The sequence below is a fragment of the Geospiza fortis genome, unplaced genomic scaffold (assembly GCF_000277835.1).
Source record: "Geospiza fortis unplaced genomic scaffold, GeoFor_1.0 scaffold112, whole genome shotgun sequence".
Classification (NCBI taxonomy): Eukaryota; Metazoa; Chordata; class Aves; order Passeriformes; family Thraupidae; genus Geospiza; species Geospiza fortis.
In genome coordinates this window covers 8,775,537-8,791,107 of record NW_005054298.1, presented here as the reverse complement: position 1 = coordinate 8,791,107, position 15,571 = coordinate 8,775,537, and the positions used below count along the sequence as shown (strand labels likewise).

The 15,571-nt window shown below is 41.7% G+C and overlaps 1 protein-coding gene across 3 annotated transcripts in view; it reads right to left on the bottom strand.

The window, feature by feature from the left end:
• Nucleotides 1–1,962: 1,962 nt before the first annotated feature.
• MYLK (myosin light chain kinase) overlaps nucleotides 1,963–15,571 on the bottom strand; it is a 194,324-nt gene continuing 180,715 nt past the window's right edge. For all 3 annotated transcript variants that reach the window (XM_014306826.2, XM_031056337.1, XM_031056340.1), the window contains 5 exons: nucleotides 9,306–9,458; nucleotides 8,209–8,332; nucleotides 6,911–7,040; nucleotides 5,913–6,032; nucleotides 1,963–4,092 (listed from right to left, as the gene is read on the bottom strand). In XM_014306826.2, the coding sequence (XP_014162301.1) occupies nucleotides 3,836–4,092; nucleotides 5,913–6,032; nucleotides 6,911–7,040; nucleotides 8,209–8,332; nucleotides 9,306–9,458 (784 nt within the window). In that variant the 3' untranslated portion in view covers nucleotides 1,963–3,835. The remainder of the gene's footprint in view (nucleotides 4,093–5,912; nucleotides 6,033–6,910; nucleotides 7,041–8,208; nucleotides 8,333–9,305; nucleotides 9,459–15,571) is intronic.

Below are 15,571 nucleotides of genomic sequence, written 5' to 3'. Positions count from 1 at the left end.
CCTGGAAAGGATTTCTTTCCCAGCAACCAACAAAACTGCCTTTCTGAACAGCCACAACAGAAGAATTTTTTTTTCTCCCCTACAGAAATTGTAAACACGTTGTGGAGTTACTTCTCCACTCCCATAAATATATCTCGGTTTATTTCCCATGCATGTTGTGGTGCAGTCCCTTTATGAGCACTGCAGAATAACAGCATAAGCCTCACTCCCCATCTCAGAAAATTCTGCTTCCATGTGAGTATTTTGTGGCTTAGGAATTCATGTGCATGTCTCTTGCAGACAATAAGGCTCAAAAGGCAAGGATGATTTATGAGAACTCAATTTTCAAACAGCTATGCTTTAGTGCAATATTTCAATAAATGTAACAAACTTTAGAAAAACAAATCATTCATTATTCATGTATGCAAGTAAAAAAAAAAAAGTCTCTGTTTGCAAAGTCTGACAGTCACTGCAGAGGAGAGGGGTGTGCAGTCCAGTGCTGCTTTCCTTGTCAGCACAGGGAAGCAGGGACCCAGTGACTGCATGCCACACATGCAATTGGCAAAGGTCTCCTCATCAAGCAGAAATGTGCACAGGATGCTTGGGAGGTTGGACAGGACGGTCATTAAGTAAATTAAGTTTCTGCAAATCCAGAAACACAAGTAGTGAAAAACAGCAACCAGCCCCAAATTCTCCATTGTCTCTTGAGAAGACTGAATGTTATACAAAAGAAATAGAAGGGGAATTAAGTGGCCCACCTCTGGCAGTTCCAGTGTCTGGCATAACCTCTGCTATTGGGGTTCAGGCCTGTGACACCCCAAGACTGGACTTCTGCAAACATTACACAAGCAAGGGAAGGTTTAGAGAAAGAGGGAATGCCTTTTATTAAACCATGACTGGCAAAATGAGACAGGGTTCCAAGTACATAAAATGTCTTTCTTCAGGGGAAATAGAATTCTATTTATCAAACAAAGCAAAAAATTCAAGGTCAAATACAGCTTGCAGTAAATTGCTCAGAGCTGAATCAGATGCATGTCACATAATTTTGGAAGTAGAGGTCATTGTTTCCTGCAGAATAGAATGGATGTTAATAGGAAGCTAGAGGGAGATGGTAAACTCCTTGGAATATCCTTGGGGCAAAAGAAAAATAGGCAGTTTATAGCCTGTGGAACACAAAAGGACTAGTGAAGGAGGAGAGGGAAGGGAAGATCTGTGCAGGAACAGCAGTTCTGAGTCCGTGGGCTCTGATACCCAGTGCACCCACAGACCTTGCTGTGCCCACAGAGCAGCCCAGCAGAGCCAGAGCTTTTCCTGCTTCAGGCATGTGCCTCCCTGCAGTAGGAAACCAGCAGTCACTGAACAAAGCCAGGTACAGTCACGAGACAGTGGGGCACACCTGCAAAGATGGCTCTTCGAAAGGCTGAGGATTTGCTCAAGAAGCACGTTACTACAAGCAGGGTGTTTGCACAATCTTTGCTTTAAGGAGAGTCTGTGTGGTCCTGCATGGCCTGTGGTGATGTGGGCTGCATGACAGCAGAAGTCTGAATAAAGGCAGCACAAGCAGATTTGTGCTTATCTCTTTTACAGTTTTTAGAAACATTGGTGTAAGTCAGTATCTACATTGAGTCTTCCTTGATTTTTTTCTCTCTTCCTCCCGCAGTCTTCCAGAACTCTATGTTTCCCCACCATATGGGAATTCCCAACTGTGACACAAGCCCAGAGCCACCCTGGTGCCCCATCCACGTTCCCATGGAGGCCTGTGGTGACACTGGAAACGTGGCAGAGCACAAGGCCACGAGAGCCAGCCCCAGGCTGTAGCTGGTGGCGCTGGGGCCGAGCAGCCTCCACACAGCACCAGCCAGGGCACGAGAAGGGCAGCAGCACCACAGACATCAGGGAGGCTCCGCTGTTGCCACCTGAGGGGCAGGAGGAGAGGCATGGCCAAGGTGGAGGCGGTGACGCTGCAATAGAGCATACGAGGAGTGTGCTTTGTGGTAGTATTTATTTAGGAACCGTGAGTAACTACAGCCGTAGCGGTCTCATCTTTGCAATTCTGATGGTTTAACAAACAGAGAGAACATTAGCATATTTTTATTAAGGTACAAAATACACCCTGTTGTTGCCTAAAACATTAAAAAAAAAAAGTGAGAAAAGCTCTGTATGCTCTAAATCAGATTCAAAACCTTTCTGTATAAGGAGTTGTGGCAATACTGTGTTTAGTATAACAAGAGATTTTTATCAATTGAAAAGACATGCTGGCAATCTGAACTTAGCAACAAAGAGTAAAGCAGTTACAAACCATCGTGTCACCCACATTAGTTGAGCTTTGAATGTAGAAGAGCAAATCATATGAAACACATACACAACTAGGTAATATCAAACAACCTAAGGTTGGTAATGTACACACCTGTATTAAAGTACACTGACTACTTAATGGTGAGGATTTAAGGTAATGTCTTTTTTTTTAAAAGAGGTAACCTTTGAAATGCAAATGGTTGCAACTTTGCACACAAAAAGTGGAAAAGAAAAAGAATCACTTTTGGAATGATACATAGATATAAGACACACTGGTTTTGGATTATGCATAATCACCTTGCAGCCTCTGATATTACCTCTGAACAACAACAAAAAAAAATTAAAAAGTGCCAATACTGTGAAAGGAAAGCAAAGTTACTAAGTCTGAGTGCGTTAACCATTTCTGAGAAAAAAATGGGGTTTGGATTTTTTTTGTTTTTTTCTGCGTTTTTAAAAAACGCAACAGCCTTACTGGTGCAGGTTCAACACAAAAACAAGACAGTCAAGCTCATAAGGTAGAAATAGGTCCTATATAGGTTAAGATTCTTTGGAAATTGCGAAGAATAGAGGAGTTTGTAATCCAGGCTACTATCTTTTTGGCTACTCAAAAAATCTGTGGGAGTTTCCAGCTTATCATCAGTTGAAATCTGTTTTGCAATTGCCAAATAAATGCAAGTAAAACTTTAACTAACCTGGGATTCCATTCACAGACATGCACAGAGAAATCACTGATTGTGCAATAACCTGTTTTTTCACAGCAGCATATATATGAATTCTAAGTCTTTATCAGACTGACCAGAAACACAGAAAATATTCTCAGTCTTTGTGTTTTCAGTCTGTTTCTTAAGTAGGCAGCTGCAACTGCACTGAAGTGACAGCCTCTATAAGGGAAAGATGACAAAGTGGGATCAGCTGGCTAAAAGCAAGATCAGGAGTATCTCGGGAAACCACCTGGATGTTTAATGCTTGCCAGAAATACAAGGGCACTCACTAACAGCTCATTGTCAGAGGCAGTGAAAATGTTTGAAGTTTGGTCTGTGAGACTCTGCTTAAAGGAAACAAGAAATGAACCATGCCAACATACAAATTGCAATGCTGGCTGTGTCAAACCTTCCCTTAGAGAAGATGCAGCTCAGCCTATTCCTCAGGACTGGAGAGATTCACTGCATGTCTGGCCAACAATTCCTTTAAAGTAGATCTCGAGGAGCCAACTTAGCTGCGGTTTTGGCTGAGAAAAGTGATGGCAAAGAGCAATGAGCTCAGTAAATAGACTAGTTTTCTTTAAGATGTTCAGAATATAACTTAGTTTCCATACATTTGATTTTAAAAGTAGTCTGGGCAACTTAGTTGATAGCTTGCTTAAAGTCAATCCAATCATGCTAGCAACTTAAAAAGCCTGCTGGTTGGAAGTAATGCCCATACATAAAACTAACAGGTATCAACTGATCATGCTGAAACAACAACCCCCCAAAGACCTATGTTTCACACAAGGTGCTTTTGATAACTTGGTTTTCTGAGCCTTATAAGGAGAGTCTTTAAATATATTTTTTTTAGCCTTGTTTCATTCTTCCTCCTCTTCATCTTCTTCTCCTTCTCCCTCTCCTTCTTTTGCCATTGTTTCCACAAGGAGCTCTGCGGTGCACGTGGCTTCCCCAAGGCTGTTAACAGCTTTGCAGGTGTATTTGGCATCATCGTCCCCACACACTTCAGAAATAGTCAAAGAACAGTTCCCTTCCTCATCGTAATCTATCTGGAAGTGACGGGACTCCTTGACAGGCTGATCATCCTTGAACCACATCACCTCGGGGTCGGGATAGCCTGTGAGAGCAGAGAGAGAACAGCGACTGCAATGAACGAGCATTAACTCAGCACTAATTTCCTGTGCTCTAATTCCTGTGTGGGGACATGCCAATGTGTTGGTAGACAAATATTTCACTGACTTCTATGGAAAATAAATGTAGATGGTGTGAGGCTTTTTTACTTCACATTTACCAGAAACTATTTTTTACGAATAGCAAAAACTTCACGTGAGCACTGCGGTACTCGCTGGATTCCTCCTTCCAGTCCCTGAGCAGTGCCTGCAGACAGTTTTTTGTGTGCTGTAGCCATCAGCCAGCAGGGAACTCCTGACAGTGCATCTGAGGCTCACGTTACACTGCAGCTTCTCCGGAGACAACAGCTCCCAGCACAGAGATTTAGAATTTCAAGGGTAAACTGTTTTGGGTTTACAATTTAATACCTTTCTCAGGTTGCTTTTGCTGTGTTTATTCTGAATCTTCCTCCTCCTAATCTGCTCCTGAAAAGCCAGCCTGTCTGAACATTGCATTCCCTTTTTCTATATTTGTTAGGGTAAGTGAGGAAGTCTAAGAAAAGCATTTTGATTGTGCATCTCAACAGGAGTTTCAGAGCCTTTTGTGAAGCAAATGGCTCTGCTGAGCCTCGGAGCAGCGCTGTACAACGCCTGCTGCAGAACAATCCCTTATACAGTACTCTTGGCTGCTGTAACAAATGGAAGGTTTGTGATCTCAGCCAAGTTCTGGACTGGGAGGGGAGGATAAGTCCCAGGGGAGGATAACTCCCCACTGAGCAGAAATAAAGTGCAGGAATCCCTAAAGCAGAGTGAACATTGCAGCAATACACTGCAAAGTTTGGAACATCAGCTGTGGTACATCCATCTGTTTTATTCCATTCAGTACTTGTGCACGTACCCCCCACGCTGAGCGTCTATCAGCAATAATAATCCATCCTCACATCTCCACTGTGAGATAGGAAACCCAGGCAGGGAAAGATTGAGAGCAGAGGAACAAGCAGAAAGTGGATGAGGCAGTTTCTGATTTCCTAATTTTGAGATTATAAATTAACTTGTACACATGCAGGATGGTACTGACCCCACCCGTTTTGTTTTCACAGCTCTTCTTTCTGAATTTCTAAATTTCCATTCACAGCTGAGAAACACAAGGTTCAATCTCATTGCAGAAGTGCCAGTGCTCTTGGCCTTCAGACTCTTGGGCTGATCATGTTCACACTCCTTACGTGTCTCCTCATTATACTTTGCATAATCCAGTCTGAGGTTTCTTTCCTGAACTCATAAGTTAGAAACCCCCAAGCAACAGAACAGTATTTTCTAGATGTGATTTATGTGACCAGCACAAGAATATTATCTTTACTTATGCATATACAGTTAGAGACTTCTTTGCCTTTAATGAAATGTATATATGGCTTAAAGTTATCTTGAGGTGACCTGATCTGGTCTGTCCTTTCAGACAACTGACCTCCTACTAATTCTTGGTGTCTGGCTGGCACTCTCTAAGAGTATACTATTGGAATTTATGCTTCTACTTTGCATCTTGCTCTTACTGTTCCCTCAAAAATCAAATTTGAGTTCTCACTTTCTATTCTTAATTAGTGATTCACACGTGGACTCCTGGAGACTTCTGTTCTATGGCAAGTACAGAACAAGCTCCAAATAATTTCTGTTATTGAAACACATCTGTGCTATTTGTGCAGATGCTGGTAAAGCAAAATGGCACCAACTCAACAATAATACAGAAGTAAAAATTGAAAAAGTAAAACAATTACCCAGTGCAGAAAGTTGACAAGGAAGGAGAGAACGAAATAGACATGCTTATTCAAAGTACCTTCAATTTTGCAGTCAAATCTAGCAGCACTTCCTTCCACAACTTCCAAGTCAAGGATTTTTTTAGTAAAATATGGCTTTACGTGGGGCCTTTCTTCAGCCACTTCTTCGAGGAAAGCATCTGGAGGAGAGCAAAGAGGTAGTGAACAATATTACAGGGCATGTTCTGAAAAGACGTATTTTAGTTTTTAATTACCAGATGGTAATGAAAGTACCTTTTATTTCACTTAATTCTGTCAGACTAATGGGACAGAGAGGACATTGGCTGCTTAGCTTTGTGCCAATCTTTTGGAGCTAGAAAAGGATTCAGGCCATAAATAGAAAGAAATGGATGTTCAAGGCCACCATGCTACAAATCCTCAGTATTTTTCCCTTGAATTTGTTTCTAACCAAAGCTGGACTTTTGCTAGTCAGAGGGATAAACGAGCCCCACTTGTGTCAGGCCCACGGTCTATGTGGATTTGTCAAAATTGCTTGATTTTCAGCAGTGTCAAACATTTGCACTGCTGAACTGTAACATCTGACTGTTACACACCACTAATTCACGTTTCATCTGGGGACCTCTGGGAGTAACACAGACATTTCCTTAAATGCCCTGTCTGAGGAGCATGGTTATTGCAGGGTGTGTGCCACGGTTACAGCAAGTGTTAATACTTCATTGCTTGCTTGCTTGCATGAGAAGGCAATACATCACTGTCATCTTTGTATAAACATGCATTCCCAAACCCAGAGAAAGTGCAGCTGACGAATCTGCCTTAATTCTTTGGCTTTAAAAAGAAAAGAGTTTACTGCCTGGGCTTATACTGTGACATTTTGAGTAGCAGGACAATATAAGGACAGTGAATTTTTGACAGATTTCTTTAAAAAATAGGAAGATAAGAAGAAAGAGAGAGAGAGGACAGTAATATCCAACTCAATTAGTCTCTAGCAATTCGCTAAAAGTTTTAGTAGGATTGATTCAGAGACAGGTGAAAATATGGGACAGAAAAAAATCCTTACCTTCATTCTCTGCTTTGTCAGCATTTATAGGGCTTGTAGGTGAGCTCCCAGAGGCCTTCCTCCCACTCATACCAGAAATCATTGCCATGGATGACAGTCTTCCTATTGCTCTGACAGCATGGCCTGTTTTCTAAGACATAACAGAAAAGGCTTCTGATCAATCCAATCCAACAGGCATGTGATTTTCTGCAACAATCGTGCTTCGGACAAATTATCTGGGATCTCTGCAAACCTCACTGGAATTGGTGGACAAACTGCTTATATATAGCTCAGTTGTTCTAGGAGAGACAGAGCAGGCTGGACTGAATTACCAAATTTAGTTGCAGATATAAACTTCCCCTGATGAACTCATACCTAAATGAATGTCTCTGTTAGCTGTGGATAAAAAGCACTGTGCAAGAGGAGAGCCAGCAGAGAAGCCCTGTCCTGTGTAACTGGAACTGAACTCTGGTGGGAAACACCCCTCTCAGCCTGCTGGGCTGGGCTGAATTTCATCCAACATGGATAACGAGCTGATATGAAATGAATGAGAAAGCACCATCTGCATGATGGGAGCAGACCTCTGACAGGACCCAGGATCAACAACCAGGCTACTAAAATATGCTCAAACTATGAGGGCTGTAGTACAAACACTTGTATTGCATGAGCTTCAAGAAAGGAGTGGAATGTAAGAGAAAATATAAGATAGACATACACAAATTAGTATTTTGTAGGCTACTCAAAAGTACTCAGAATTTCACACAGCAACTCCTGTAGCTATCAGCGTAGCAGAGATGGACCTGCTACTCCAGTACCAGCATTAGGAAAAAAGAAGATAGGGAGACTGAATATGTTAGAGAAAACCAGTCTGATTGAATGGGAAGCTGGGGAGGTTCCAACAAGACTGAACTCTTGGCTTAGTAAATTAAACTGCCATAAATTAAGGTACCTTTAGGGAGGCCAGGCAGGCAAGTTTTACCTGTACTGTTCAGGTTTGTTAAGAATTACACGATCCTCCAGCTCTCAGTGGCATGAGAAGAGAGAGAGAACCCCAGAAGAGTAGAAAAAACTCTACTTGAGCTCATGCCTCTCAGTAGCCTGAAATGGGATCATCCTGTGTAATCCATGTGCAGCTGTGCACCCTCCTGCTGCCCAGCTGCAGGAACCAGACCTGCTGTCCTGCATTCCCACCCTGGCCACGCTGCAGCTTCCACCAGCAGCAGAAACCCCCTGATGTGATGTGTTCCCTAGAATCATAAACATTAAAAATAAAGAGGCTTGTTAGGATATCCAGCCCAATTCCACGTCCTTTTCATTACCTGCCATTTTCTTCTGGCCATATATTTCTTCATCCTATCTTTGGAAAGTTTTTTGGCTTCCATGTTTTTGGTGTCTTTTTGCAGCCAGGGATGCTGAAGACATTGAGTACAATTTAAGCGACTCCTGTTTTTGTATAAAAAGACCAGTCAGTGTTGCCAATAAAAAGAGAGGAACCTACCTGCTGTAACATTTTTTGTGCTCTCTTTGCTGGGAGCTGATTTTTCTGTTTCCTAAATTTAGCAACAAAGATCACATGGTTTTGCTTTCCCAGCCATTCTAACTTCTTAAACTCACTTTCACAATTTCTATAGATCTTTTTGAGAGAAAACTTTGCATTTTTAAGTGTTAATAAAATATTATAAAACAAAGCAGGAAAAGCCTTATGTTTTAGGCATGGAACACATACAGCAGAGCCACAATGGCAGCCATTCAGCTGCTTCACGCTGACAGAACCCTGTCCCAGATCTCCTTTCCTTCACTTCCAGAGATTCCCCCATCCCACCACTTAATAGCCTCCTGAACATCTCACAGAACAGAAATGTCCAAATCTCTTGCCACACCTATTCTCCACTTTGCTCAGGGTGCATATGTAAATAACCCTCTGTTCTCCATCCATCCACTTGAAACTCATTGGAAGAAGTATGTTTTCTTTCACTGGTTCGTTCAGACACTTCTGCAGTTTCCAACTCTGATTTTTTTTTCTTGCCCAATTACTACATTTATAGGGAAGCTGCCTACTCAGAGGTACCATACTTAAAAGCAACACAAGGCAGAACTGCAACCCATTCAGACAAGACAGGATGTCTCACGCAGGAATGTGTGTCACAAAAGAGAGGGGATCAGAGTGGCCACACAAAAGCCCTGGGTGCACCTCACCCGAGGGGTGGGAAGAGCACAAAGAGCTCCAAAGCTCCATTCAGCCCCTGCACCCTGTGAGTGAAATCCAGAGCTGCACACGGGCACAGGCATGCACAGCTCCTTATAAAGTATGGCCAGAGGTGCTGCGGCCCTGGGGAGATGCACAGCAGGGAAACACGAGAGGCAATTCCGGCTCAATGCAAACACACAAAGTGCAGCAGGTAAATCCAGCCTTTACTTCATGTCTTTCTTCAGTAGATTGCTGATAAAGTCCTTGGCATCGTCGGAGATTTCATCGAAAGCCTCATCATCGAAGTCCCACGTTGCTGAGGTGACATTGGCAAGGGTTTCGTTGTCGTTGTCTCCCATGAAAGGAGAGAGTCCGCTGACCCTGGGGACGGAGCAGACGCAGACACAGAACAAACCACGTCAATTTGCAAATTACCGGAGGAGAGAGTTTAAATCGTGTGTGACATCTCCCATGCTCTGCACTCCTTTACAAATAAAAGCTTGCTTTAAAAACTAAATTAAATTTAAAAGGACTCAAAACTAAGTACAGATAGTCTTATGGGAAGGAAACTAGAATTTTGCCAGCAAAACTGAAAGGCACATTTTTCTAGTTTCCTTCTCTTTTCCCCAAGACATTTTTGAAGAGAATTAGAATTAGGTGAAATTGGAGCAAAGTAGTTTGTTAAATGACTTGTCTAGTTCTGCATAACTAATACTGGATTTTTCACACCAAATTTGGTGGAATATCTTTTTTTCCCCCCTGACATTTCCTCAGAATCACAGAATTGTTAGGGTTTAAAGGGACTTCTGGAAATCATCTAGTTTCAGGGTGATTTTTCTGCCTTTACTGTCAAACCAAGGGGGTTTTTGTACATTTTATTTCATTTACTCCTGCAGAGAGACCTCAAGAAGAAACCTGCATAATGAAATAATGAAATCCACGAGGGCTATTTTGTAAACAAACACACCCTGACTTATACAGACAGATAAAGCAATGCTGCATCACTGCAGGCTATGGAGTTATGCAGATGCATGCACAAGTAATGTGGTCTTTATGTTCTCCATCAGTCATGATGATGCATGAAATGGAAATAATGTTCTCCTATAACCTAAGTTGAGCTTCCAAGGCTTTTTATACAATATAACTGATAAATTGCCAGTGAAAGGCAATTACAGAACATCATGGTGTCATTTTTGCAGTCTCTTTCTCCAGTCGAGCATTATCCTTTATTACACTGTGCATCTGGATAATTTTGATGCCTGTATATATCACACTTTCAGTAAAAACTTAGAGGTGAAAGGTTGCTTATTCCCTAGAACTACAAGTTATTCACTTTTCCAGGTCCTCCTGGCATGCAATTTACAGAATAACCTATTCTTCATGAATTTTTACAGACTTTATTTGATTTCTCTGCACAATTGTGTTAACCAGTACTACTCCATTCTTTTATATATAGAAAAATAACTGTAACTTACTAGGGTTTTGAAAACACTGCATGGAAATAATACTATATTAATATAATGGTGCCAGTGAATATCACAGAACAGACTGGTTTAAAAAAGATTGGGGTCAAATAAAGTGAGCTATTAGATTAATAATAGAATGATCTTCTTCAAAGTTATTTTGCTTCTTTTAAGGCTCTTATTACATTCAAAATCTGATTTGTTCCTAAGCATTTTATTTTATAAGCAAAGCAGAAATGCACACTCTTTGAAGTCTCACACAGAGCAGACACTAAATCTTTTACCATTTCTGGAAGTTGTGTGCAGTACAGCAGACTCTAGAATCTTATGTGTGTACTTCAGAAGCTTCTTAGTAATAATACATGAGCTGAAGATAAAAGGTTTGTTTATTCTCAGGCAGAACAAGGTAAATCAGAACAGAATGTATTTGCTGTCTTACTTTCCATTATATGTGGTGCACTCGAATGCAGCAGTGAATCCTGACTTTGTAAATGGGTAATGGCATAAACCCATTTATGAAGATCTAACAGGACAAGTTACCAAAAGCTGAAAGATGAACGTACCAGAAATGCCTCCACAAAGCCTTTTTACATGACTGTTCCCTGTGTTTGATGCCTGCTTTACTGGAGGAGAGAAGGTTTGTGCCTAGCAGGGCAGCACTGCAGAGCTGGCACAGCTGCAGGCAGCACGGGCTCTGCTCTGCCCGTACCCCCTGCAGCCCTCATGGCCAGGAGGCATGGGAATCTCTGTCCTGGAGTCACAGAGCATTCCTCAGGGCCTTAAACCCACCTCCTCTCCAGCATCTGAACATCTGCTCAGTTATGACAATGTCAGTGTTCTCCATCATGTTTTAGCAAGTGAAAAAATCTTGTGCAGACCTCAATTCTGATTTGGGATTCCACATACTGACTGCTGGTATGTCTCATTTTTACCTTGTGGTAAGAACAACGGTCTCAGCCAAGGCAGCAGCTCATACAATGACAGATCTGTGAAGTATTCCTTTAGCTTATTGTCAAAAGAGGGGATGTACATTTTCTCTTCATCCAGTTAAGCTCCGTGCTCACACTTGGGCAGCCGGCACAATAGGAATCACATTCCCCTTCAATACTTGATCGAAGAATGCCAGAGGTGACCTCTGCACAGTATTACCTACCACAAATAGTGCTGTGCAGCTCTTGCACAACGTTGGACAAGATTTTGGCCTATTTCCAGAGGTTAAAGCTACAGTAGTGAGAGATCATATGCATACTAAAAACCCGCTTTAGGTACAGGGACATTGCTTCATGTGGAAACACCACTGCTCTGTGGGGCTGTAAGAGGCAGCACTTGTGCTGCATGTCCCACACAGCTTTTGAAGGTGAGGATAAATTAAAGGGTGAGCAGATTTGAGAAGGAAAAAATTCTTTTGTTGTTTTCGGTTTTGTGTATTTTTAAAAAATATTTTAGAATTGTACTACAGAATTATCTGATAAAATTTTAAATGCTATGGTAGGATTGCTCTATCCCTTGCATTTGTTAAATTACCAGGTGGATCTCAGTTAAGCCTCCACTCACTTTGTCATTTCTGAACACCAGTGTAACAGTGCCCATTCAAACATTTCAATGAACCTATTTTCATATTTCAATGAACCTATTTTCATATTTGTGAATGTGCTGTTGCAGGTTTACAAAGCTAAAATAATTTTCTCTCTCTACTACAGTTTTACACTGTGAATCAGTTGCTTGTTGTGGAAGTACTTCTAAGGAGAACTAGATCCTTGTCTAGTCAGAAAACAAAATCCACCAACTAGTGTAGATTATAGCTAGCAATCTCTAGCACAGATTTCACTGACCAAAGTCTTGGCTGTACATTTCTTAATAGCCATTTAAAGTAATAATGGTCCAGCAACTCTTTTGACAGATAATGGAAACAATTTCTTTTTGGAATGCTGAAGTGATAAAGATGAGCTACTGCTCCAGAAAATTAACTCTGAGCTTACACTGCGAAGTTACTCTTAGACAAGCAGCAGGCTGTTTACTGAAAACATTTTTCCAGTTACTTTACCAGGCATCTTCCTGGCATGCTAAGAACCATTTGTTTAGAAAGTCTTTCACAGTTTCCACTTCTAAATAAAGAAGAAATATATTTTATCCTCTAGGAGTTCCTTAACATTTATTGGTCTGTTCTAACAAAGCTCTGAGTGCAGACTTAGAAATGTTATGATGAAAAGGGTCCAATGTGGATGCAAATTTCATTGCATAAGTAACAAACACCACAGCATTTCAACTGGAAATCTCTGCATTAAGACTCCCACTAATCCAGGGAAGATGGCTTTGCTGCTTGTCTAAAGGGTCAGACTGTGAGCATTCCTCTGCAAGCAGTGCTCACAGCACCAACTGCCTGGGACTGCTGGCACTTCTGATAAACCTGTGCAGGGCATGTCAAATAAGCATGTGAGGATGACATCTGCACCCTGGAGATCATGTAGAGAATTATTTTCCAAGTGAACTGCAGAAAATAAATAGTCTGAGGATACTTTGTCAGGGACACACATCCATGGGACACTTAGCCCACACTGGTCCTCCCTGGAAGAAGCAGACCACTGAGCCCATGTAAAGGAGGACAGCTCATTGCTGAAGCAAGGGTGTTATTGCTGTTCTCCTCCTTGGTTTACATGCCCAGTGGATTAATGAGGAAGCACAGTTTGCCAGTGCCACTGAACAAAATAAAACATTTTCTTTTGAGTGGTACAGTCTGACATTAAAGCCCTCCTAACTTGGTTTAAGGAAAGAAGAAGGAGTGCTCTCCCATCTTAATATAAAGTTTTTTAACGTGACATAGAGCCGAGCGTAAGCCTTGCTTTATCCAGGTTCCAAGCCAGCACATCCTAACTTTGTTTAAGGAAAGAACAAGGAGTGCTCTCCCATCTTAATATAAAGAGGCATAAATTTTTAACATGACGTAGACCGAGTGTCAGCCTTGCTTTATCCAGGTTCCAAGCCAGCACACCCAAAAGATGAACGATGCTGAAAGATCTTTCAACCAACCCAAACTGCCAAACAAGGGAGGGGGAAGAGCAGTGATGAATGACACAAAGGATAAAAGGGAGAGAGAATGTTTGAAGAATGAGGGTGTGTGCTGTTAGGGAGGTGCTGAAGTGAAAGAGTATGCAGCAAGATCAAATGTGATATTAAAACCCAGCCTAAGATAAAGTATATTAAAAATATTAGTTGACAGAAATCCACTATGCTGAAAAGATAAACACAGCCTGGCAGTGATGAAGCAAGGAGACGCATTGGAACACAAGAGGGCTTTGAATCAGCCACAGACAATTCCTCCCCGAAACCACTTGGATCATTTGGTGCCAGAAGGAAAAGGGCAACCCCCACATTCAATGTACACCCATGCAGTGCTGAAACCTTAGACTGAAAATTGGTTTGAAACAAAAACTAGAAATTGTTTCAGATTACTGAATATTCGCAATGACTATCCAAATTGATCATAAGAAAATAACTAGAAACAGAAAAAAACATGTAAATTCAGCAATGCCCAGAAAAATAAATGGAACAGAAAGAGCTGGAAAGAATTCAGGAGGTTTAACCTTCATTAGATACAGATTATTGTAAATGCAGAAAGAAACATTAAAATAGACATAAATGGAGATGATATACACAAGCTATAATATTTGTGGCCTGTTATTTCAAAGGCAATAGATCAACTTAAGTATGTGGAACAGCACTGTGATGCAGAACAGGACAGAGTACAAGATAAAAGTGGAAGATAAAAAACATGAGGTGGAGAATACAAACGGAAATTTAAGGAAGAACAAAGACAGATGAAGAGACAGGACTGAATAAGTTATCCAGGAAGATAAAAAGGATTTAATATGTAGTTTAGAAATGTGGAAAAGGAACCTGTAGGATGGAATTAAATCAGTCTTGCCATAAGGAAGACAGATGCAGTATCCCAGCAGGGAGTGCAATATCTGTACTTACATCTGCATAGCAGAGGGCTGGGGAGAGGCTTTGCTGCAGGGTTTTGGAGGAGTGCTGTCACCCTGCTTCCTACTTAAGATTACAACCCAACCATTTATTCCTCTGCAGGGAAGACCCTTCACTCACAGAGATCACTTCAGCAGCACTCTGCTAAAGCCAGTTTGTATTCATTGTTGTGCAGCACATCATGGAAACACAGTCCCTTTCCAGGCAGGTGTTATGCCAAGTGATGCTGTAGTGTGCTGTTTCCTTGGGACAGAGGGTGGGCACAGCAGCTCTGGGCCATCAGCTGCCTCTAGCAGAGCTGTCCTTCTGTCCAGTGCTCTCCTCTGCCTGCATGGCCCCACTCCCACGGCAGGGGAGAGGGGATGCACATGCCCAGGTGATGGGCACAGTGATGGTGTGTGAGACAGACACCAGGTGAGTGTGTCTTGCACTTCAGGCACGAGATTTGGTAGTTCTGAGCTTACAATCAAAACGGGAAAGCAGAGCTGCAACTAAAGAGAGATGTAGTTCTTATTGACTTTCATTTGCATTCTGTAATGATGATGTGATAGTTCATTTTGGATAATGGCTCATAGTTGTGAGTCTGTGAAAATAGCTGGGCTGTTAAGAAAGTTAAGAGATTGGGAATAGTCTCGGGTGGAGAGGTAAAGTCCAAGTGATGACTCATGGGTCTTCCCTAACTTCTATTACTTTATTCTTATGGCAAGAAAGACAAAAACTGATTATCACCACTAATCATTATTGTGGCAATAGCAATGCATCAGAAGAAATATTTTTCATTGTGTTTGGGTAATGTAGATTTTCCCTCACGGGATAAATGATGTTAAATATACCTTAGCAAACAAGTAATTTCATAACATATTTCACATGGCACATTTGATCAGCCGAATGAGTGTAACACCACCCAACCCTATCAGCTGAATAGTGCAGCATCCAAATACCCTGCTTGGCACAGAGAAACTGGGAAGAAGCAGACAGGTCTTTGGCAGGACAGGTCACCTTTTCCCCACCGTCCCCTTCGCTTTGTCTCAGCCGATGCCGCTGCTCCCC